This window comes from Terrapene carolina, unplaced genomic scaffold, assembly GCF_002925995.2.
Source record: "Terrapene carolina triunguis isolate 2854851 unplaced genomic scaffold, T_m_triunguis-2.0 Scaffold89, whole genome shotgun sequence".
Lineage (NCBI taxonomy): Eukaryota > Metazoa > Chordata > Testudines > Emydidae > Terrapene > Terrapene triunguis.
The window spans coordinates 18,127,134-18,151,323 of NW_020664440.1; the positions used below are offsets into that span (position 1 = coordinate 18,127,134).

General features: G+C 39.2%; 1 protein-coding gene across 2 annotated transcripts; it reads right to left on the bottom strand.

Moving 5' to 3' along the window:
* Positions 1-1,279: 1,279 nt before the first annotated feature.
* CCDC174 (coiled-coil domain containing 174) lies at positions 1,280-23,591 on the bottom strand. Of its 2 annotated transcripts, none has more exons than XM_024207543.2 (11): positions 23,458-23,591; positions 20,089-20,193; positions 18,664-18,764; positions 17,348-17,406; positions 15,893-16,073; positions 13,417-13,512; positions 10,733-10,869; positions 10,225-10,319; positions 9,086-9,233; positions 5,831-5,980; positions 1,280-1,783 (listed from the first exon to the last, which is right to left on the bottom strand). In XM_024207543.2, exons 1-11 carry the CDS (start codon positions 23,497-23,499, stop codon positions 1,509-1,511), a joined length of 1,389 nt encoding a protein of 462 aa, XP_024063311.1. In that variant the 5' UTR covers positions 23,500-23,591; the 3' UTR covers positions 1,280-1,508. The 2 variants fall into 2 exon arrangements, with proteins under 2 accessions (XP_024063311.1, XP_024063310.1); XM_024207542.2 differs by having other exon boundaries at positions 5,831-5,983.
* Between the last annotated feature and the right edge of the window lie 599 nt (positions 23,592-24,190).

A 24,190-nucleotide genomic window follows, 5' to 3' on the forward strand; every position in this document is an offset into this window, starting at 1 on the left:
AAAATTGGTCCAGGTGAGGGTTGAAACATCAGTGAGGAAGGCACAGAAGTTTGCACTGTTAGCTCAGCTGTACACACTGGGTGGATTAAACTTTTCATTCTGCAGCACCTTTTACAAGCACTAAATCTATTAAATAGAAATATGAAACTAAAGTTACTTTGGCACTCCTGACCCTATTGGTAAAATAGGGATACTATTACTTACCAACCTTTGCAAAGCACTCTGAGACCCTAGGATGAAAAGCACTATTACAAGAGTAAAACACTGACAGTCTCCATGCCCACTTCAGTGTTTGCTGCCATGCTTATCACTTTGATAGTATTTACAAGGTTAAGTGACAGTAGCAATCTGGGAAATTTCATTTCAAATTTACTCTTCTATCTTGGTGTCCTTGGATAAGCTTTCAAAATACCAACTCCAACCATCCAAATTGCCCCCTGAAATCAGAATTTATTTTTTCTAAATATCAAATACCACCCACTGTCTATTTAGCTAACTGAAGTGTAGTAGTAGCGTGCAAATCAATTTGGTTATACTACAATTATTGCAATAGCATATAGAAGTAATGTCAGTATGTTGGTAAATGGGTTAAACATAAAATAAAGCCACATACACCTAGCAAGAAAAATTGTATTTTGGAAACACTGATATATCAGATCTGTCTAAGCTATTAAGATGCCAAGGCTTCTGCTTGAACCGTGTGTTTATGATTGGTCTACCCCTTCATGTGGATATTATATATTGATTTATGCAGTGCCTCTCAAGCTTTGAAGTGCTTTACAGAATTACAGATTATATACACATCTGCGGAATGCAGCAGGCATAACAACAACATGAGGAACCCCACACAACTATTTAGGGATAGGAAGTGAACTACCCTAGCCAGTAAAGTCAACAGGTGACATTAGGTAGGCAAATACGTTTCTCATAAAAAAAAATATAAAGGTTTTGTATTTAACACCAGACGGTTTAATTAGCAAATAGGAGTAACTGGCTGAATGTTGTTTCTTTAGAAGTATTTGACCATATTATCATTGGACTTGATTTTCAGTTTGTCAGAGTAGTCTCAATTTGGCACTTCTTAGAAGTTAGCTCTTATAACAACATCCCTTTTGGGGGGGGGGGGGATGTCATTGAAAAAGGACTAAAACAAGCTTTATGTATTTAAAATAACATCTCTATTCATAAATTTCAAAACAGGGGCAAAATGCAGGAAAATGACAAATAGGGTTATAGGGTAAAGAATAAGTGTCAAATACCACAATCAAATACCACCATCAAAACTTATCCTTTTAATACAATACAGCACTGATGAAGCAAATGTGTGGCTGTTGCGAGATACAGTTCAGACAGCATTACTTCACATGACGGATTTCTTTAATTAATAAGGTATCTACTTACAGGAACCTTATTTCCCCAAAATCTGGGAAAAACAATAGGTGAATGCTAAGAACATAATTCTATTTCACTTATTTAAGTTAAGATTCTTGCTTATGCTTTTGATAAGCTCAAGTCATTTGTTTGTAGTAAGACAACATGTCATCTAGACTTTGGTAAACTGGTTGCTGATCCTCCGAACTGTTGCGGTTATTCTGCATCGACGGAAACTGCTTGTTCTGTGTTGACTCCTGTCCCAGTTTCTCATGAGAGGATCCAAGCTTGTTCCAACTCTGGCTTTGGTAGTTATTGGCTCTCTTTTGACAAACAAAGTAATTGGAAGGTGGTGCAAATTCCGGATCTCGTTCATCTGCACATTTCTTTGACCATTGTCCAAAAGTAAATTCTATTAGATAGGAAAAACATGGTAACTTGAAAATAAATTTTACTGTACAAAGATCATTTATGTTCCCTTCCTGTGAAGGAATTTATTCTTCAATGTTTAACAGAAATGGAAAACTGAATTGCTTGAAGTAATCTGCAATAGAGCCTTTCACTTAATTTCATCGGTATTAAGCTGACACTCCACTTGCTTCAAACCTCAGGAAACAAATCACTTTAAAAAAATTTTAAGACAACTTTTACCCCTTATATTAAAGAATGTTGGTTATTTTAAGAAGACAGTTGATAATTATAAGGGGAAGCCTACGTTCTAAATGAGATCATAGCAGTAAGAACCCAAAGATATTAAAAAATGACAATTATGCTAGGGTAGTCAACAAGGTCAGAATGTGCTATAAATTTGCGATGGTGCTTATTTCTTTACAATGGTAGGCATTTTAACTTCTATTACAGTCAATCAGTTCCCATGACAAATTTTTAAAAGTAGCTATGAAATGATGTGACGACGCTCAAGTTCACGATAAATATGTTTTACTTTGAAGATGACCTGAACAGCTTTTTACCCCATGTACAGTGGTACAGGAACCTATCAACTGATTATAAACTCCTGGGGGCAGGTGCTGTGGATTTGTACAATGTATAGCAAAAAGGGGCTCTAGTTCTGAAGACGGCTTTTTTACACTATTCCAATACAAATGTTAACTGTAGCAAACAAAAGTTTCTAAACAGAGCAAGGAACTGCACCTCTTACAGTGCTTTTGGTGCTACAAATTGATTTACAAATCACTGACTTGTAACTATCTTTTCAAATTTTATTTGTAATTTAGGTCTACACACTATTTGTAGAGCAGCGGTTCTCAACCAGGAGGCCATGAGCAGGTTTCAGGGGATCCCCCAAAATAAACCAGAGTGCAGAGTCGGCATTAGTCTCGCTGGGGCTCAGGACAGAAAGCAAGAACCCAAGCCACGCGGAACTAAAGCCAAAGCCTGAGCAACTTAGCTTTGTGGAGCTCCCTGTGGTGTGGGGCCATAGACAATTGCCCTGCTTGCTACCTCCTAATGCCAGCCCTGGCTTTTAATCTACTGGATATGCAGAAAAACAGTTGTTGTGGCACAGGTGGGCCGTGGAGGTTTTTTATAGCATGTTGGGGGGGGCCTCAGAAAGAAAAAGGTTGAGAACCCCCTGTTGTAGAGTACCATTTATATTAGTAGTACACCTCTACCTCGATATAACACGACCCGATATAACACGAATTTGGATATAATGCAGTAAAGCAGTGCTCCGGGGGGGCGGGGCTGCGCACTCTGGTGGATCAAAGTAAGTTCGATATAACGCGGTTTCACCTATAACGCGGTAAGATTTTTTGGCTCCCGAGGACAGCGTTATATCGAGGTAGAAGTGTATTGCGATAGTATAGAATCATAGAAATGCAGGACTGGAATGGACCTTGATAAGTCATCTAGTCTAATCCCCTTCACTGAGGCAGGAATAAGTATTATCTATTCCAGTGGTTCTCAACCAGGGGTCCGGGACCCCCTGGGGGGCAGTGAGCAGGTTTCAGGGGGTCCGCCATGCAGGACTAGCATTAAACTTGCTGGGGCCCAGGGCAGAAAGCTGAAGCTCCACCGCTGGGCATGAAGCCAAAGCCTGAGCAACTTAGCTTTGCAGGGCCCCCTGTGGCATGAGGCCCCGAGCAATTGCCTGCTTGCTACCCCCTAACGCTGGCCCTGGCTTTTATATGCAGAAAAAACAGTTGTTGTGACACAGGTGGGCAGTGGAGTTTTTATAGCATGCTGTGGGGGCTTCAAAAGAAAAAGGTTGAGAACCCCTGAGCTATACCATCCCTGACAGGTGTTTTGCCTAACCTGTTCCTAAAAACCTCCACTGACAGAGATTCCTCAACCTCCCAAGGTAATTTTTTCCAGTGCTTAACTGTCCTGACACTTAATGTCTAATCTAAATCTCCCTTACTGCAATTTAAGCCCATTACTTCTTGCATCTAGGAGTCCCAGTCATAGCCCATGTCCCCATTGTAGTAGGTGATGTACAAACACAGACTAAAAAAAGATACCCCCACAAGTATGAGCGCAGGAGGCTTAACTAACTCCCCCCCCCCCAAGTTATAGAAGGGGACAAAGTTTTTGTCAGAATGCCAGAGGTCCTTACAATCTAACCACAAAGACAGCCCAAAGACTAATGACAAGAGATCATGTTGGCTAAAGGCAGGAAGACAGGGAAGGTGGGAGACGCACAAGTAATCAATAGGCGGGGAATACTGTAGACTGCACATTTATATGATTAATATATGTCTTGTTTATTTTTATTTATTTAAACAACCAGGTGCCAGAATGTGAAGCGAGAGGCCTGAATGCTCAGGTGCCTAATTCCCTATTTTAGGTACCTAAGACCTAGTTTTGGCTCCAATGCGATGCACAAAACTACTGCCTTAACCCCTGGGACAGGATGTATAAATGCTGAACCGGTACCTAAGGGGTTAAAGAGCTGCTGTGGGCAAGGTTGGCCCCACTCCTCCGGCCCCATCAATCATGTCAAGGGTGGAATAAAGGGCTTAAAAACATGAAGTTCCCAACAGTTGCTGGGCAGGCCTGGGAGAGAGCAGATGGCAGCTCTACAGCTCCTAAAGAAGCTTTCTGGAAGCCTCTGGGAATGGCTCAGGGAGCCCCCCACCCTGTGCCTACAAGGAGACGACAACCTAAGGTGCCTCTCTCTCCCCATTCATTGTATATGAGCCTAAGTGCCTAACTCAGACTTTGTAAATCCCAGTGTTGTTCCCGTGGTTTTCTAGCGCCTAGAGGTCAGGCGTTGTGTCACAATGCTCCTTTGGTGCACTCTGGCCAGAGTGCCTGAGATTAGATTAATGGCAGGGAGTGAGATGAAAGGAGTGAGTTTTGAGAAAGGATTTGAAGGACAGCAAAGTCACTTGGCATTCAGGAAAAGGAAGATGCTTCCAAGTGTAACCACAGCATGAATAAAGACAAGGGCAGAGCGGAGGCACACATACATTAATCATTGAGATATAAAGTTAGTTACTTTCTTCAGAGCACTTCTGTTCACTTCTAAGAAAAAGTTTGGCCAGTTAAACTAAGTTTACCCCTATGTGCTGTAGTAGGGTTGATGTTACCTCGTAACCAGAAGGCCAAAAGTCAAATATTTTTATTGAGTATAAATAAATATGGTGGTCCTAACTACATCACTTAACTCTTGACAATTTGATACAAATTGCTGTAGCCACATATTTAACTATACCTCATTATGAGGGAGGGCCCTCTCTTCAGTTCCAAATTTACTACTTTCTACCACACACACACACACACACACACACACTTCTCTTGCATTAAGTTCAAACTACTTGTCCACACCTTCAAGGATCTGCCCAATGTTGCCAACATCTCTCTCACTGTTTCCTCTCTTTTTCCCCTTTTCCTATCTTCTTACATGCACCATCCTTCACAAGAATCATGGAACAGCCTCCACTCAGTGTGTGCCAACAGCCTTTCTGCTTTTCCTTCAAATCCTTCCCTCAAAATTCACTTCTACCATGAAGCATTTTAGGGAAAGTGACCTCGCACTACTCCATTTGCCTCCATGGTGTCTGTTTATGTAATGTGGTGCAATACTCTACCTACTCAAGCATTTAGAGCTTAGGCTCTTCTGTGTGACACATCCTGCCCATCCATACCACATAGTGTAAAGTTACAGCAATTATTTTTGCGTATCAGGATAGGTTATAAACTAAAAAAATTCACACTTCAACCTTCCTCCATCAGTATCTTTGTATGGAACGCAATAACCTGTGTGAAGACTATGTTATGTTACAGCAGCTGCTCATGTCATGGTCAAGGCTGTCAATCTCTTTCTAGGGCTCACCATAAAGTAATGACAATGTAAATTTAAAAGGGAAGGGGAAAGGGAAAGTATATTACTTTACTTCTCAGCTTCATCATGTATAAAAATGACAGTAGTTGTGATCCCATTAATAAACGGTGTTTTTGACTATACCATGCTATGTTCATAGTTCAGTTTTCTTACCTTTCCCTTTATCCCACTCTCGAACATAGGGCACACCAGCCTTTGTATCTTTTCTCTCCTGAATGATGACCTCCACTTTTCTACTTTCTGCAACTCTTGGGGCCACAGGGGCTTCTGGTTCAGCTGGTAGTGGCCCAATAACTTCTTCCTCTTCTTTTGAAAAAGGGAAAAGAAATTTGTTATTAACAGGATATAGGTTTATTTTTCAAATATTATAGGATGAATACATGACAAGAGCTACTCCACATTCAGACTGATAACGTCTACAGCAGTTATCTAATTAGAATGAAAAGCATCTGACTGGGGAGGTGTTTTTTGCTGATTGTTTTTAATTTACTGTGTATTAGTTCAGAAGCCATAGTGGATAAGCCAGATAATCTAGAAATGAATCTACGACCCTTCATTAGCTTTTCAGTGTAAAAGAAGAGACTGCTGAAAATGTATTGCCTAATAACATAGGAATAGGTTGCGTGTTCTACCGACGATGGGAAATTAGGAAAGAGTGAAAACATTACTCGCACGTATCTCCACTTCAGTGATCTTATTCTGCTCTGTAAGAATAATACTTAACATTGATATACTACTGTTCTGCATTTCCAAAGCACTTTACATTTAAGCACTCTCTCATTACTGGGAGGTGGAAAGTACTAATTCTATTTTACAGATAGAAGCAGATTGTGTGACTCAATACCATAGATGGCGCCAGTGTAGAGCTGGGATTAGAACTCAAAAATTCATATCTGCAAGTTGTAAAATGAGGCCACATTCCCTTTATGTGATTTCTGACATTCACTTTTTTCAGAGCTTGTAATTTGAGTGTTGCCTCTAATTTGAGTTTCATCCACACAAAAACCCTTAATTTGAGTGTGGTTGCTGACCCATAGAATATCAGGGTTGGAAGGGACCTCAGGAGGTCATCTAGTCCAACCCCCTGCTCAAAGCAGGACCAATTCCCAACTAAATCATCCCAGCCAGGGCTTTGTCAAGCCTGACTTTAAAAACCTTTAAGGAAGGAGATTCCACCACCTCCCTAGGTAACCCATTCCAGTGCTTCACCACCCTCCTAGTGAAAAACTTTTTCCTAATATCCAACCTAAACCTCCCCCACTGCAACTTGAGACCATTACTCGTTGTTCTGTCATCTAGTACCACTGAGAATAGCCTAGATCCATCCTCTTTGGAACCCCCTTTCAGGTAGTTGAAAGCAGCTATCAAACCCTCCCTCATTCTTCTCTTCTGCAGACTAAACAATCTCAGTTCCCTCAGCCTCTCGTCATAAGTCATGTGCTCCAGCCCCCTAATCATTTTTGTTGCCCTCCGCTGGACACTTTCCAATTTTTCCACATCCTTCTTGTAGTGTGGGGCCCAAAACTGGACACAGTACTCCAGATGAGGCCTCACCAATGTCGAATAGAGGGGAACGATCACATCCCTCGATCTGCTGGCAATGCCCCTACTTATACAGCCCAAAATGCCGTTAGCCTTCTTGGCAACAAGGGCACACTGTTGACTCATATCCAGCTTCTCATCCACTGTAACCCCTGGATCCTTTTCTGCAGAACTGCTTCCTAGCCATTCGGTCCCTAGTCTGTAACAGTGAATGGGATTCTTCCATCCTAAGTGCAGGACTCTGCACTTGTCCTTGTTGAACCTCATCAGGTTTCTTTTGGCCCAATCCTCTAATTTGTCTAGGTCCCTCTGTATCCTATCCCTACCCTCCAGCATATCTACTACTCCTCCCAGTTTAGTGTCATCTGCAAACTTGCTGAGAGTGCAGTCCACGCCATCCTCCAGATCATTAATGAAGTTATTGAACAAAACCGGTCCCAGAACCGACCCTTGGGGTACTCCGCTTGATACTGATTGCCAACTAGACATGGAGCCATTGATCACTACCTGTTGAGCCCGATGATCTAGCCAGCTTTCTATCCACCTTATAGTCCATTCATCCAGCCCATATTTCTTTAACTTGCCGGCAAGAATACTGTGGGAGACCGTATCAAAAGCTTTGCTGAAGTCAAGGAATAACACATCCACTGCTTTCCCCTCATCCACAGACCCAGTTATCTCCTCATAGAAGGCAATTAGGTTAGTCAGGCATGACTTGCCCTTGGTGAATCCATGCTGACTGTTCCTGATCACTTTCCTCTCCTCTAAGTGCTTCAGAATTGATTCCTTGAGGACCAGCTCCATGATTTTTCCAGGGACTGAGTTGAGGCTGACTGGTCTGTAGTTCCCCAGATCCTCCTCCTCCCCTTTTTTAAAGATGGGCACTACATTAGCCTTTTTCTAGTCATCCGGGACCTCCCCCGATCGCCATGAGTTTTCAAAGATAATGGCCAATGGCTCTGCAATCACATCCGCCACCAGAGGGTCTAGGCTAAAGGTTGAGTTGGCACAACTTAGCCACGAACACAACCACTCTGTGTAGCTTGAGTGTGATTTCACAGTGTGGCCACTCTCACTCAAGTGGATTAATTTAAGTATAGATACCTCAAGTTAACTCTGCAGTGAAGACATACACTCAATTGTGTAGCATTATTTAATCCCATCGTGCTCATCCACAGAATGCTGTTACTAGAGGGTATTCTTCTTTGTACCACCAAGTAACAAATAAGCTTTCGAATGGGTCCATTTGTACATACTGAACCTTTTACTTAAAACAACTCTCACAAAAGTCACATTGCAGAAGGGGTTTTTCTGCATACATAAATTAAGCTATAGGCTTAATGGCAAATGTATGCCTCCGATAGCTGTGCACAGTCATCTGAATACAGATTCTGGCCCTTAATTGCCACCTGCAATCATTTTAATTTTATGAATATACAGTATCTGACATTCCCTACAAGATAGCTCTACACAAATTGCTTGTATTTCTTCATACGTCAATTAATTGGCTATCATTTTTATCCTCGCTCATTAAAAAAAAAAAAAATCATACCAAGCTAGAACTGCATATATTTAAATAGTGACCTGCATAATTCTTCCTGGCAGGTGTGAACCTAAAAGGCAGTACAATGCACACAACACAACACTTTCCTCTCCACGGAAAGAACTATTTTTAGTATATATGATTTTATACCTATGTGCAATTAATTTCAACTATTAATTTTTTCAAAGCCACATAATTTAATATATTCAAAATATATAATGTTGATATTCAAACACAGATATTCAATCTGAGCAGAATACTTTTTCCACGATACTGAGGGAGAATGATTGTTTTAAAACAAAGATACTTGTTACAGACCATACCTTCATTTTCCAGTTTGTTTGCTTCTTCCTCTAGTCCGTCTTCTCTTAGTCTCTTTATCTTTCTTGCTTTAAGTTTAGAAAGCCTTGTTTTCAGAACTGCCTTTCGTTTTTCCTTTAAATGTTCACGTTTAGTCCTTTGGTCTGTGGTCTTAACAGTAACCGAAAATGTTCATTAGTTAATCCTGTATTTGGTTATAATCAACTGTGCATCTCCTTCAATTATATCCAGAAATGAACTGATTATCAGCTGCATTTCCTCAATGGGGAGGAAAACGACCCCATTCCTTGAATCCAAACTTGCACACACTACCAGGCATAATACTTACTACCATTGGTTTAAGCTGTGAACATGGTACAGTAAAATTTGGCTAAGTATGCCAAACAAAACATATCTCTGTTCTAAATAGCTTGCTTTAGAGAGGCATGTGGAAGAGGTGTAAAGATACTTATTTCACATACAAGATGAAAACTTCCAGAGAGTAGGGGAAACAGGTTTTTCACTGAAGCTACACCTAATCTCAACTCAAAAGAAATCCATGAATGATAAGCAAAAATGGGGGAAGGGGTTTATTTTAGGATTTCAACATTTATTTTATGCATTTAACTTTGTACCTGTTCCTGCAACCCTTTCCCTATATTGATGGGATAAAAACCTTTTTAACATTTTATTATACTCAGAAATTAATACAAAAATGTAATAATTGAAAAGTAGTTCCTCAACTTTAAGGGCCAAATTCCAGTGGGTAGGCGCCATGGCTGTGTATTTATCAAGACTGCACATGTACAATTATTGCAACTGTGCATGCAAGAGGCTTTCTGAAGTCTAAATATCCATTAATTGACACAACTATAGTAAATGCATGTATAAGGGAACACTTTCTTGCATGCAGACTTCAGGTTACTTCCATTGAAAAATTGTTTCTAATTATTTTGCCTTTCAGCATCAAAGATCATGAGTGGACAATTACAGGTGTCGATGCTCTGCAGTTCAACATCTTACACAAGTAGTTTTGGTTTTGCTACTATTTTCCAACACATTTACTACATGGTATACAGTGCAAGGTTCCAAAATAATATATAAAGATGGGGAGCCAAGGCTGTTCCCAGCACAGGCTACGGATCTACGTTGAGCTTCATACCTGCTCTCTTAGCATTTCCAAAGTCTCCATTTGCTTATTTCTCTGTGCTCTATCACGAGCAAAGGCAAAGTAGCCAACACCAAGTTGTCTGGCCTCTGAAAGGAAGAATTTTCAACAGTTAGATTTCATCAGATTTACAGCTGCAGCAGCCTTGAAATCACCAGGGTATAAGTTATTGGAGAAAGACTCATTAGGTCATCTTGCCCATTGCCCTTCCTGACAATAGTATTAGAGTGTTATGTCCAGTCCAGTTTTAATTGACTCAGGTGATGACGCTTCCCAGCAACTTCTCTTAGGAGACGAGGAGGTTTTTTCCTGATTTATTTTTTCTGTCAGTAGATGAATGCGTGCTATCCCTTTGTAAATTAAGGGGCTATTTCTAACAGTTTAACAAGGTGAGAATATATTTCTACTGGAGTAGTTTTTATACTTCATGTTAAATTACACCTTCTTCCTCTAAAAAACATCTTACAGTGAAGATAAACCATACAAAGGAATGAATATAAACCGTTTTCTCTAATGTCCTCATAATGTATGGGTCCCACAGGTTTCTTTAGGGCCTCTTCTTCCTCTCTTTCCCATTGCTGCCGCTGAAGTTCTCGTCTCATATCTTCAGACAATAGAGTCTTCTCCTCAATGCCGTGACTAGTAAAAAACAAAACCCAAACAACAAGTGTAAAGGTTTTTTGGTATTGAACAATGAAAGTATGACAACAGCTAAGCCATTTTTAATTACTCATCAAAAGTGTGGACTTGATTTGCAGAACACTAACGGAAGGTGCCAAGATACTACAGTCGTGAGCACAGTATGAGAATTCATAGTACATTACAGAATAGAGGAGGGAGGAAAGGATATGATACCACATCTGGCACAGCACAATAAAATAATTCTAATTAAAGATCCTTAAGAAGAAGTTGAGACCATTTTCACAGGCATTGTGAAATCACTAATAACTAAAAATAGAAGAGAAGTGGGAGATGACCAGTGCTCAATAGAATAGTCACCAAAAGTAGAATAACAGCAACACTTTCACTAAAGTGAAGTGGATACAAAAACGTGAACAGCATTTATTTGTTTAATGTAAAATAATGAAACATTTAAATGAGGAACATCAGCAGCTGAGGGAGAAAATACTTTTATGTTTTCCCTTGGGAGGCAGAAACAGTTCTCTCCCTCATAATCTAGCTAGGCTAGAGCAAAATATGATTGCAGACCACTTATCTAGGTGAATACAGAGAATGTACTTCCCATGCAATTTTATATTCTTCATTCTGTTTTGAATTATAAAGAACAGGCTGCAGAATTTTCAAGGAGAAAAGCTTACAATTCAATAGTATAAGTGCTCAATTATGGCACATTTCATTCCAATATAATTTTCACTTCTGCCATTAGTTTTATCAGAATAGCTGTAATTAACTATACAACTGGAGTTCTAACAAATTCACTCAGAACGTCATGTATTTGACTTTATTAAAAGCCTTGAAATCAGATCATCCAGGACAAAAATATATATATATATCTGCTGGGATTCTTTAGGTTTAGGGCACATTAAAATACAACTTCTATAGAAGGACCATAGTTTTAAAAAAAATAAGTCAAGTACCCGATAGGCTGCTAAATTAATTTAATAAACCTTTGTTTGTAGGGCAAATATGAGCCAATGCTCTTCAGTGAAGTTTTTGGATTTCATTAGCATTTTCCATCAGAATCTGAGCTTTAGTAGTTTATAAAAATTCTGTGTATTTAAGTTTGGCATACATGGCCTCAACTCAGGCACCATTTAAAACGTGAATATGCCACACACTTTTCAGAGGATTAATTCAGTTGCCAGTGAAATAAAATAGCTTAGGACAAATGCATGTGTTCACAGAGGAAGTTTTGATAAAACCACCACCACACCAAAGATTATAACATTCTAAACACACTGGATAAGGGTGAGTAGAAGTTGATAAATTAAAGAAATCTTTTATTTTTTTTAAATCAAATTAAATACAGGTTTATTTTTAAAAAACAAACATTTAAAATTAAATTTGATTTTTAAAAAAATTGTCAATCTAATGTTAAGGCCCACACTTATTTTAAACTATTAAAATCATTTAGATTAAATACAAAAAATAATATTAAGCAGTACATGTTTGCTGCTAAATTTTAAAGAAAGTCAGACTATGGAACTGGACCCAGAGTTTGCTGAAGTGCTAAACTAGTTTTTGACATCAGTATACTCTTCTACAGGTGCAGAGAGAATAGTTTCTTTATTTCAGTTTTTTCAAACTAGTTTCAGTTCAATGACTAGCTAATTCAAAAATAAAGAAACCAATTGGAGTTGAAAAAGCAGGAAAGCTTGTTTTTCTCTTCCAATCTATGAATAAAAACTTTATGTGAGAGGATGAGATCTCCTAGTTCTAAAATCTTGAAGGACATGGCAACTAGAAACAATTAGTTCAATACATTAACTATAAATACTACTTACTTTGTTTACTAAAGCAGCTAGTTTTAAATACAAGACATGTTTTAATAAGCTTACTTTGTTTCTTATGTATCCAGAATTTTTAAGGTAGAATTCTGAAAATGCTGTTTTTGTGCATTTTAAACTGAATTCCAATTTCCATCCAAATGCAACTGACACAAATCACAAGTAGAAAATTAATTTAGTAATTAAGAAATGCATTATTCAGCATTTTCTAACATAATACAAATGTAAAAATAAATCTGAATAAATAAGTTTGGCTATGTAATTGCTTAAATAAAGGTGTACAGATGGTGTATCTTCCTAGTTACCAAACAGTAGCACCAAAATCAGTGTAAAAGCTGATTTACAAAGCATCATGTTTTAATGGTTACCAACAGTGATGATGATGGGTGGGTGTGTGTGTGCGCGCGCGCAAAACCATGACTCAAATTGGTGATTTAAATCAAGGTTTCCTGCTTGTTGATTTAAATCATAATAGAATTAGTGACTTATATCAATCCACCATGCACTGGTGGATTGATATAAGTCACTTCTTTTTTTTTTTTTTTTGATACATTGGACCAAATTCTGCAGTTACACCAATGTCAAAAGACTCTGATGGCTTCAATGACGTTAATCTGGTTATACCGCTCTGCCAAGTGTGTGTACAAACTCTTTTCCTGCCATAAAACACATCTATGAAATCGTGGGGGAGAAAATACTTTCTTTAGAGAAGCCATACCTTTTCCCCTGAAGTTCTTTATCCATTTTAAGAAGATTTGGCAAATCCTTCTTCATACAGCGTCTAGATCGGCCTAAGGAATCCACATAATCAACCCTGCAGTGTAAGTAAAAAGAATTTCACACAATTTATATTCTCAGATTTATAGAACTCTTATCCAAAGGATAAAAAAAGTAACTGAATACTTTCCATAGAGAATATTCACATTCAGGGTGCTAAAGTTACCTCCATCCTAACAGTTAACAGGCCCAGTTTAACAATTAAAAGGACATATTTTTAAACAGGGTTTCTGACAGATCACATTGAATAAAATATATCAATCTCATTTTGAGCCAACTGTCTTCCTTCACGATAAGACATTTGAAAACGGTTTACAAGTTACAATGTTACATAGCTCCCAAGTCAAAATAACATTACAAGCATAATATTTGCTTCCTGTGGTGAAAATAATGATGCAGCACTGACTTCTCACACAAATATTAAATTGCTATAGTATAATGCAATTATCAGTCTATGGCTCATTTACTAAGAGCTTCAGTGATCATTCAACTGGTTTAACAAAAGCCTAGGAAATCAAGCAGAACGTTGTTCCTTTGAAGCTCCCTTTACATAGTGTGCTTTATGTAAAGCTATTTATCATAGTGAATGCTCCACTTAAAACTGTGGGGAGAATAAGAAACAGAGGTACTTATTATCCACCAATGCTACAAAGAGTTCTTTAGCATCAAGCAGTTCTAGTTATACTGTTTTAGGAAACTCAAGACACACAGCCGACAAAGTATCGCTGAACCAGAGTACAAAATAGGCCCAAGATACTAAACTTTTAAAGATTTATTCTTTCATTAAGTTATGCTTTTTAAATAAATGTTAAGGGCACTGAGGGTATGTCTGCACTACAATTAGATACCCATGGCTGGCCCGTGCCAGCTGACACAGGTTTGCAGGGCTTGGGCCAATGAGCTGTTTAACTGTGGTGCAGACGTTCAGGCTCGGGCTGGAGCCTGTGCTCTAGGGCCCTGCAAGGGGAGAGGGTTCCCGAGCACGGGCTCCAGCTCGAGCCCAAACTTCTGCACTGCAATTAAACAGCCTCTTAGCCCAAGCCCAAGTCAGCTGCCATGGACCAGCTGTGGGTCTAACTGTAGTGTAGACATACCCTTAAAGCTTAGTATTAGTGCCATTTAACGATAATCTATCTGTGACCTCTGGTCCAAGAGTATACACATGGCTGGAGAATAATTAATAGTATATATTAATCCTATGGTACTGCCCAAAGGCCTCCAATGAGATTGGAGCCCCATTGTGCAGGGTGTTGAGACAATAATGTTCCTGGAGGCTTATCAGTAAATAATTAGAATTGTCTTTTTCATTTTCTTGAGGTGGGATGAAGACAAGTATTGAAAAAGTATATGGAAGGTGAACACATTGGCTTACATTTCTGATATTTAAACTCGATAAGGGCACAGAATAACTTGACAGTTTCACCTCAGACCTAGTAGTATACAAGTACCACATATTTCTATCTGTTCAGGTTTACAGCTTTCTGATTCTTCACTATGGGCCCACTATCCCCATACGCTGTAAGAAACAAAATGACATTATCTCCTATCTTAAACTAATAAATTGAAAAACCCAGCCTCCCCCACACACAGAAACTCCTAGAATTCCCAAGTCCAGCTGCACTAAGCAAGTCAATGTCGTTGAGAGATGAGACAAAGTAAGGGGAAATAATGTGCTCCGTAAGGCATATAAATTATGTATTCTAATACCTATTGCATTCTCCTCTTTTATATAATGGCAATAAAAGAAAAATAACTGGTAGATTACCTAGTTTAACATTTTGTCTCAGTGATCTCAAGTGTAAAAATAAAACCAAGAACCCTATGAAGCTAATTTTTAACTATTTGATTTTCAAACGGCTGCATAGGTACCAGACCCCAAAATCTTATTTGTGAATAGGACTGGCGTCTAAACATCCCATTCCTCACTTTGAAAATGTAACCCTATTTTAGAAAGGAGGTCAATCTACACAATCTGGTCTATATAATGGAAGTCTTTCCCTGAACTAGTTCATAAAGATCAATAATGCCTGCATGGTTATCCATCCAAAGGAAAAAGTTGGATTTGAGGAGGTATCTTCACACGATTACATGCTCTTAGTTTTGACATAAGAAGAGAGACTATAATTGCACTTAGATAAAACAACTGAAAATTTTACATAGATTTAAAAAACAAATTAATCTTAAACTATACACAAATAACCTATTCTACCTGGAGTCTTTCCTGCAGGGTGAGAAGACAAATGTGAAAAAATGCTTCTTAAAGGGAAAGAATGTTATAAGCACAAGTGATGGACTCGTATCAGCCAGAATGATTCCTTATTCAAGATGTTTTAGAAACTAGACTAAATGTACATGAGATTATCAAAAAAATAGAAACAGATTTGTCAGACTTGTTCTGTCCATACGGTATTACCAACCATTCTTCATTTGGGTCCTGTGGGGGTGGTATTTCTATTTCAGGTAGTGTCTTCTCTTCATCTTCCTCCTGTTCTGATGCCTTTCTAGCAGCTTCACTCTCACACAGATCTTGTATTTCTCTCCGTTTGTCTATGATCTTCTGAGTGAAATCCACAAGGTACAAATCCTCAGTTTCTTCATCTAGGGCAGAAAAATCAATTCTTAGATAACAGGCATCAAAAGAACACAACTGAGCAAGGAATCAATATGGAATAACCACAATCAGTTTCACAGCTGCCAACAATGCCCTTGACTATACTATCAGACAATGCTTTAATCTCATCTAGTGTCAAGAAAATTCAGCTATATGGGACGAGTCGTATTTCTGTATGTAAACTTTCTTTATTTAAAGCAATTAATTATATATACACCCCAGAAAAAAGTTCACAGCAACTGTGCTGATACCATCTTTAAAAATATATATCTTTATGCTAATTAACAGTTACAATACTAATTCAAGTCCTAACATGAAAATGAAACTGGCAGTAACAGATTTAAAATTGCTAATTTTATTAAAGAGAGAGAATAAAATAGTTCTTTGACAAGTAAACTGTGAATATGAAAGAGATGAATGGGTACAGCAGGCTACTACATTCAATAGTTCAGTTTCCAATGATGGTGTTCATAGAGGACAATTACTTAAGACTGAATTTAACATAAAGATGCACTTTGCATGTAGAATGCACCTAAGCAGTCACTTGAGTTCTCTTTCCAAAAGGGAGAAGAATGATGAGACTACATTTTATATGATGGAGCTTGCACATAGAAACTAGTGAAAGCGATAGCACTGAAGGATTAAATTGAATGTGAGCCTTTTTACTATTAACTGTCATATCACACAAAGGATGGACGTGTGCTGAGAGGAAAGTGGAAGTATGTATATTTATTAGAGATTGTTAAAGCTGGGAGGTGAGAAGTCAAACCCTACTAGCTACTGGCATTCACATATGGACCAGCCAGTCACCTCCTCTCTTTCCCAAGTTAAACTCTTCATATAGTGAAAAGGAAGCATGCAGAAGCATAGATAAAAGCCAAGGATGTCAAAATGACAAAGTAATTTTACTTTTCTAGAGTTCTATACTAAGAAACCAGAATATATTTCTCTCGCTTGATGATCAAGCCAAATGATTCCCACATTTCTTTCCTAGGGCAGACTGTCCTTCAAAAAGTAATATTCTTTCCTTAGCACTAGCTTTTCTCTCTCAGCAAAAATAATCTTTATCAATCAGCTTGTACACTTTGCCTCCAAAAAGCTTATTTAGTGTAAAAGCTACATTTATTGATTAACAGAAGTACTGTATTTTATAGCATAACAGCTGTCAACAATGAGACAGTTAAGGTGGCCAGCTTCTAAAGTGACCAAATCAAAGCAAGGTTTTTAAAATATATACTGGTTTTATGCAGGTTTTGTTCACCTGGAAAGTCTCCTTTTGTCATCTTCTCATACAGCTTTGCTTTCTCTTCCAGTTTCTGCCTAAAGAAAAAGCAGGTTATATTTATAGTAGGATTCCAAGTGCATCACAAACAGAACAGTCTTTCAGTATTTAGACTGCAATGGAATAAATGTCAATAATGTTTGATATTTTCCCTTAGAGATGAACTGCAAGAGTTTTTACCGAACAATGGCTTAGGGGAAACTGCAGGAAAAGCACCATTTTTCTTATACTGCTGAAGGTATCAGTGAAGTTATCAACCATAGCAAGTGGAATCGTAGAACCCAGAATTCAGATTTTAACAGCTAAGCAAAGGAGGAATTTTGTTTTAAACTGTAACTGACATTTCTACGAACATACAGATTCCTGATTAGTCTGTATTGTGAACAATTTTTAATAAAAAGTAACATAGTTCACCTTCAATGAAAAGATCAAATAGTTAGCAACATATAATGTAAGTATTGTATATCTCTGTAATTACAATTATCTAGATGACAGACCAAGATAAACTGTACATCAGCCCAGAACCTCTCTATGGTAATTACTTTAAGGCAACAAGATATGGAGCACAGTGTACAAGGCATGAGATACTACGGCATGAGATACCATTTGCCGGGAACGGCAAACTGTGGCCACTGGGAGTTGCAAGCGGCCATGCCTGCAGACTGTTAATGTAAACATTGTCTCGCGGCCCACCAACAGATTATACTGATGGGCCGCAGGTGCCCACCACTGATCTAAATGGACACAGAAACCAGAGAGAATATCTTAAAACTAGCTCCTGGAATGGTTTACACCTATGTATTCGTAAGAGATGGGGAATTTATAGCAGAGAACCAGCAGATGTCACATTTTAAATGTATATTTTAATTGTACAACTAACCAACTCAGGTCATTGACCTGTAATTTTCCTCAAAAACATATATCTTATTAAATAGGTAAGAGACAGTTTTCTGCAAAAATTATAAATACGTATTCTTTGGAGCACAAAATAGTGATTGTGGTGTTTGTATCCATGCTTTTACTGAAATGGAAGAAAATGCTTTAAAAGAAAATCTATACTCTGTCAAATTTCTGTGGATACAATTGTAAGTGTAGATGTCTCTCCACTCGCTGCACTGTGAGACATTAACAAGCAATGAACCACTTGCATCCCAGTGAAAACTGAATAGCTGCCACTTTTACTTGCATTCTGCTATTTGCATGATTTATTTTATGCAATTTGTTACAAGTGTAAAAAAATTCTACAAAGCATTTGTTCCTCTTATTTATTTGTATTACTGTAACTTAAAAATTACCTCGCTTTCTCTAATGTTTGATCTTCTTCTATCTTCTGCTCAACATCTTTCTCAGCTCGACTTGAAACCCCCGTGTTCTGCTTATTCCAAATGCTTGGTTTCTGTGGAACATAGGTTTTTAAAACACAGGATTTCAACCTTATTTGACCACTAAAAAAAAATAAAAATAAAAAAAGAAAGGCTCTAGAGTTATTTATCTGCTTAAACATTCTTCGTATAATCCTGCTGCTGTGATGTGGAAAGTAGCAGATGTATCTTAAATTTATGACAGCACAGGAAGGAGAACCAACAAAGGGGTTAACATGAGTTTATGATTTTTATTTAAAAATTTGGAACACAAATTTTATTCTTGAGCAGCTATAGATAAAGATAATAGTTGCTTACTGGACAATATTACTAAAGGAAAAGCAAATCTAAGAATAATTCATATTGTTCTTGGAAGTGAAGATTATCAGGAAGAATGATGCCAAAGACTTAGTGTGAGAAGTACTGATACAAGTATAGTGTACAGTATCTCTTATATGCCAAGAGAACTTGGGTTCTTAATTAGATATGGTCAACAAAAATAAGTTTTATAAAGCTTCATATACCTTAGTCACTGACCTTTTCATACAGAATTACATAGCCTGTTATGGAACTGATATTTTTCAGTGTTATAACCTGACCATTTTCTTCAAAATGACACCTAATTCTGATCTGTTTGCATAATTCTTCCAGATGTCTATTTCTAGTTCTACACATAACATAGTAACAAGTCTAACTTTTAGCATGTAAGGGCAAAAATGCTGCATCGTCTTCAAACATAGCAATAATACTTCAGTCTACAACAAGATAGCCACAAGATCACACAAATTCATTTGGTCTGAATGTTAAAACTAAATCTGAACATGACTGAAAAGTCAGGTTTATGAAATATGTTATTTTAGAAAAATGAACAGAAGTTTTATTGCAGTAGAGATTGAAGTATGAGATCGCAGTGCATCTGATATTATTTTCCCCAATATAAATGAATAGGAGCTGATGGCAGGGCATTTTCCAAGAAGGTTCATTGTCTCTGGAAAGTGCTTTCCTAGTCCAACTGATCATGGATTTGTCAAAATTCAAAGCTCATTTTTTCTTGCTGGCATTTAAGGAGGTTGGGGCTCACAGGTGGGTAGAGTACATAGATTAAGAGATTATTTAAATGCAGCTTTGCAATATAATTGAATGGTGAGTTTTGTTTTTTGAGAGAGACACTCAACTGGAAATGAGTCAATAGAAATTTGAGAATAAAGCCATCACAATCTTTGTCCTACAACTGGAAATGTAACACTGTATTAACTTTTTAGATTTTCTAATGGCTTGTTCTTCAATTCTGGGAGATGCCTAGAAAAACTGAAAGAAAAACAGAAAAATAATGAGTAATGATGGATATTTTATTTCTACCTTGTTTGTTGTTTGGGGCTTTACAGAGAGTCCAGCATCTTTCAGAAGTTTTTCCTTCTTGAATTCTTCTTGCTTTCGGAAGAGTTCAGCCTTTAAATCTACCAACTACATCAGCCACAATAAAAAACAACAAAAGTCATTTTAACAAAATAATTAGGGAATTTCTAGAGTCTTATGTGAGAAATCAAGAGTTTACACCTGTAATAAAATAAACTGATTGCATTTCTGATGTAGAAAATAGGAGCAGTGATTTGAATAGGAAGCACTTTGTGATATTTGCAGCAATATGTAATCTAAAATAATGAGACAGAACATAATTTATGATTAGGTGGTTAAATAAGTTAATTAAAAGCTTCCATTTATATTACTGATCCTTCACTCCAAAATGGAAAACCTGCAGGAACAAAATGGGCATAATCCCATACAAATACCAACCAAAGACTGTAATAAACTAACAATAGTTTGTTTTTAATTAACCCCTAAGGAGTAACCCCTAAGGAGATTTGCTGGCAAGCAAAACTTTTTTTTTTTGGTAAAAAGGAATTAGCTGATAGACAGTCTTTTTAAAAAGTACCTTCTTCCCTGCTGCTTTTAGACTTTCTTTTTTATAAATATGAATATGTAACTCCCATTGGTATTAATCATCACCACAAATGTTAGTTATCAAGGCCCACATTCTCAAAGGTATTTAGGTACCTAACACCCATTGACTTAAATGGGAGTTAGGTGTCTAAATACCTTTGAGAATCTGGGCCCAAGAAACTTCACTCAGCAGGTGCATTGCTTTGGAACAATTGCCTTCAGGAGTCTGGGAGTCCCTTTTTAAAACAACCAACCAACCAAAAAAACATTTATGATCTGATGGCTTCTTCAGCCAGTCCTACAGTAAACTGATTTCTACAAGAAATTTAACCAGGCTGTTGGTTGCCCTTGATATTAAAATTGTCCACAAACACAATGGTGCTAACCATCCAAGCTTTTCCTGAACTGTCAGAAGTGCTAATGCAAAAGTTCATTAAATGCATGTTTTGGATACAACCCTATTTATTTTAATTGCTGTGTTTCAATTAAGTTGCTAGATTATACTGAGACACAAAACGCTGATGGAGCATTAATAAAAATAATGGAGTGAAACTATCAAAGACTTTAATGAATCAATGACAGATGTTTAGACTACAAACAAAAGTATACCACAGAAAATAAATGAACAGCAAAATGCCACCTTATTTCAGGTTATGTTTAAGGTCTGACAACCTCTTAGGTATGAATGAAGTTACCTACTGCTTTTATATTTGGGACTTTTGTAGAAACTTAGCCTCCCATGAAGGATGCTCCATAAACAAATGTTTAATGTTTGATAGGAATGTCTCACTTAACCAACCTTAATTCCATTTAAACATACCCTTAACAGCAAGGGAATATATCAAGCTATGGGAAATCACTTAACTGTACCCCAATGTCCACAGAAGACATTTCCAATGACAGTCAGAGACTATGCATCTTCACAAAACCTCCTTCTGCCTCCAAAAACAATCAGGAAATACATTCACATTCATCTCCTTCACAAAATACAAACCCTAAATATAGCCTGAGTAACATTAGCAAATTCAGCACTGACATAGGTGCACAGGTAAAGTGCTCAGTGTACTGTGTTTGAAGGGGAAAGTGTAAGGTCACAGGGCTACAACTGCCATGCCAAAGCACAGCAGCATCCCACAGAAAGACACACTTTGAGATATTTGGATAAAAGGTATGAAGTGCAAACTATTCATTTTTTACATTAGGATTTATTTTTTATTAATAGGGTTGAGGTGTTGGGGGTGAGGCAAGAGACAATACCCCATGTTTACTCAATGGCATTTTGTTTTCTGATGAAGGTTGGAGAAAGACTATTCTTAGATTATGTTGAACCTTCTGTATTTAGACCAACCCCAGGGTTATATAACTTTGTGGGTATGTAACAGGGCACACAGACCATTTTACAGCTCTTAAGGGAACCCTCATTGTCCAGTAGCACCTCATCCCTGTTTCAAACAATAAACACACTCAATAGGTAGAGGAAAATAAAGATCACCAGCTGGGATATACAAGACACAGCTGTTTCTCCAAACCTACTCTACATGGGGTATAAAGTAGCTGTGTTCTTACCAGGACCCAATCCGGGTGAAGAGATGAATGCTACAACTCTAATATGCATCTTCTCAGAAAGAGGCGCTACCTGGGTAGGAGGAAAGAATTCCTAGAGGGCTCTTAAAAACTGGGTAAGTACAAGTTTTGCTTAATTTAATTTGTGTTGCACGTAAGTGTGATTACCAACTACAATAAAATAGCTCAGAGATACAAAACCATTTAATTTATCTGTCATGAGCTACAAACCAACTGAATAAAACCCCAAGGGAACTTTCCAGGAGGAACTAAAACTGATGTGAATGGCCTTCTGTTGTTCTTGCATGAACCTTGAACATCTTATAAATCAAGGGTAGGCAATCTGCAGCACGCGAGCTGATTTTCAGTGGCACTCACACTGCCCAGGTCCTGGCCACCGGTCCGGGGGGCTCTGCATTTTAATTTAATTTTAAATGAAGCTTCTTAAAAATTTTAAAAACCTTATTTACTTTACATATAACAATAGGTTAGTTATATATTATAGACTTATAGAAAGAGACCTTTTAAAAACGTTAAAATGTATTACTGGCACGCGAAACCTTAAATTAGAGTGAATAAATGAAGTCTCAGCACCCCATTTCTGAAAGGTTACCGACCCCTGTTATAAATGGTTCTAAAATCCTTTATTGTTGCTGTAGTACATCAGAAAGTAGGAGCTTTTTATATTTGGCCTTCTGGACACCCCACAAATGTTTGCACCTTGGTAACACCTTGTGGTGTTGTCTTATGATGCACCACACCACTTTAATCTATCTGTGTCTTCACCTAGCAGAATCCCTGCATCTACTGACTCCAGCCAGGTGGAGGCTTGCCATTCACATATCCTGGCGAAAAGGGGATGAGCTGGAGCTGTATAGTCACCACACGACGGCATTTCCTGCGCTGTGCAGAGCCTTGGCTCCGATGCGCTCACACCGCTAGGAGGAGCGAGGCCAGGCTTGTAGGGCGGTGAGCAGCTAGACCCAGCTACCCTGCTCGCCCCAGGGGGTGGGTTTCTTCAGCACCTTGGGGGAGGAGAGCGAGTAGAGTCTCCCCTTCCTCTGCCCACCCCCCGCGGGTCCATTCCCCAGGTGGGGTAGGGGGAATCTGTCTGGGGGACGGAGCCGGGGGGCAGCGGGAACCAGCCTAGGACATGGGGCTATCGGGGGCAGAGGCCAGAGACCTACCCGCCCGGCTGCCCCCACCCTGGCCCGCAGCACTCACCGAGGCGACCGTGACCTCCAGTGGCTTCTTCCTACGGTCCATGGCGCCTCTGCACCGGGGCACGGGAAACAGGTTACGGCGCACAGAGCTGGCCCGTAAACAACACACAGCCCGGCCCCGCGTTGGCCGCCATCTTGCCGTAAAGCGCAGCTGAGCGGAGACAGCCGGAATGATTGCGACAGTGCCGTCAAGCGCGAATGGGCGGGTGGTGGTTTCTCCGGCGCCATGATGGGGAGGTCAGCGTGCGTAGCAGGTGCGGCGGGCGTTGCTGTGGCCTAGGCCCACGGGGTTAGGGAGCAGCCCTCGGCCCTGCCCGGCCCGGCTGTCCGCGCCGCTGCTGCCGCCTTGTGCAGGGATCCGCGACTGTCCTGTAACTCCTTCCCCCGGGCAGAGCCGCCCGAGCGCCGCAGCCTGCGCTCGGGGGGCGGGGGAGAGTCGCCGGGGTCCCAGTCCCGGCGCAGCGCCCTCGTTACGGTGACCGCGCCGCGGGGCCCTCCCGGGGGAGCCGCTTTCCTCAGTGCGCAGTGGCGCTGCCAGGCCGGGGACCGCGCGCTAAAGCCAACAGGGACCGGCCAGCCTGGTGCCGTAGGGAGCCGTGCGTAGCGCCCAGAAACCAGCGGACAGGGGCTGCCCACTGAGATCGCGAGATTGGGGTTTTTAAGTTGGGGTCTCTTTATTTGCCTCTGGGTTTTGAGCCCTCAGCGGTCACAGGGTCATTCCCAAGCTTTTCTCT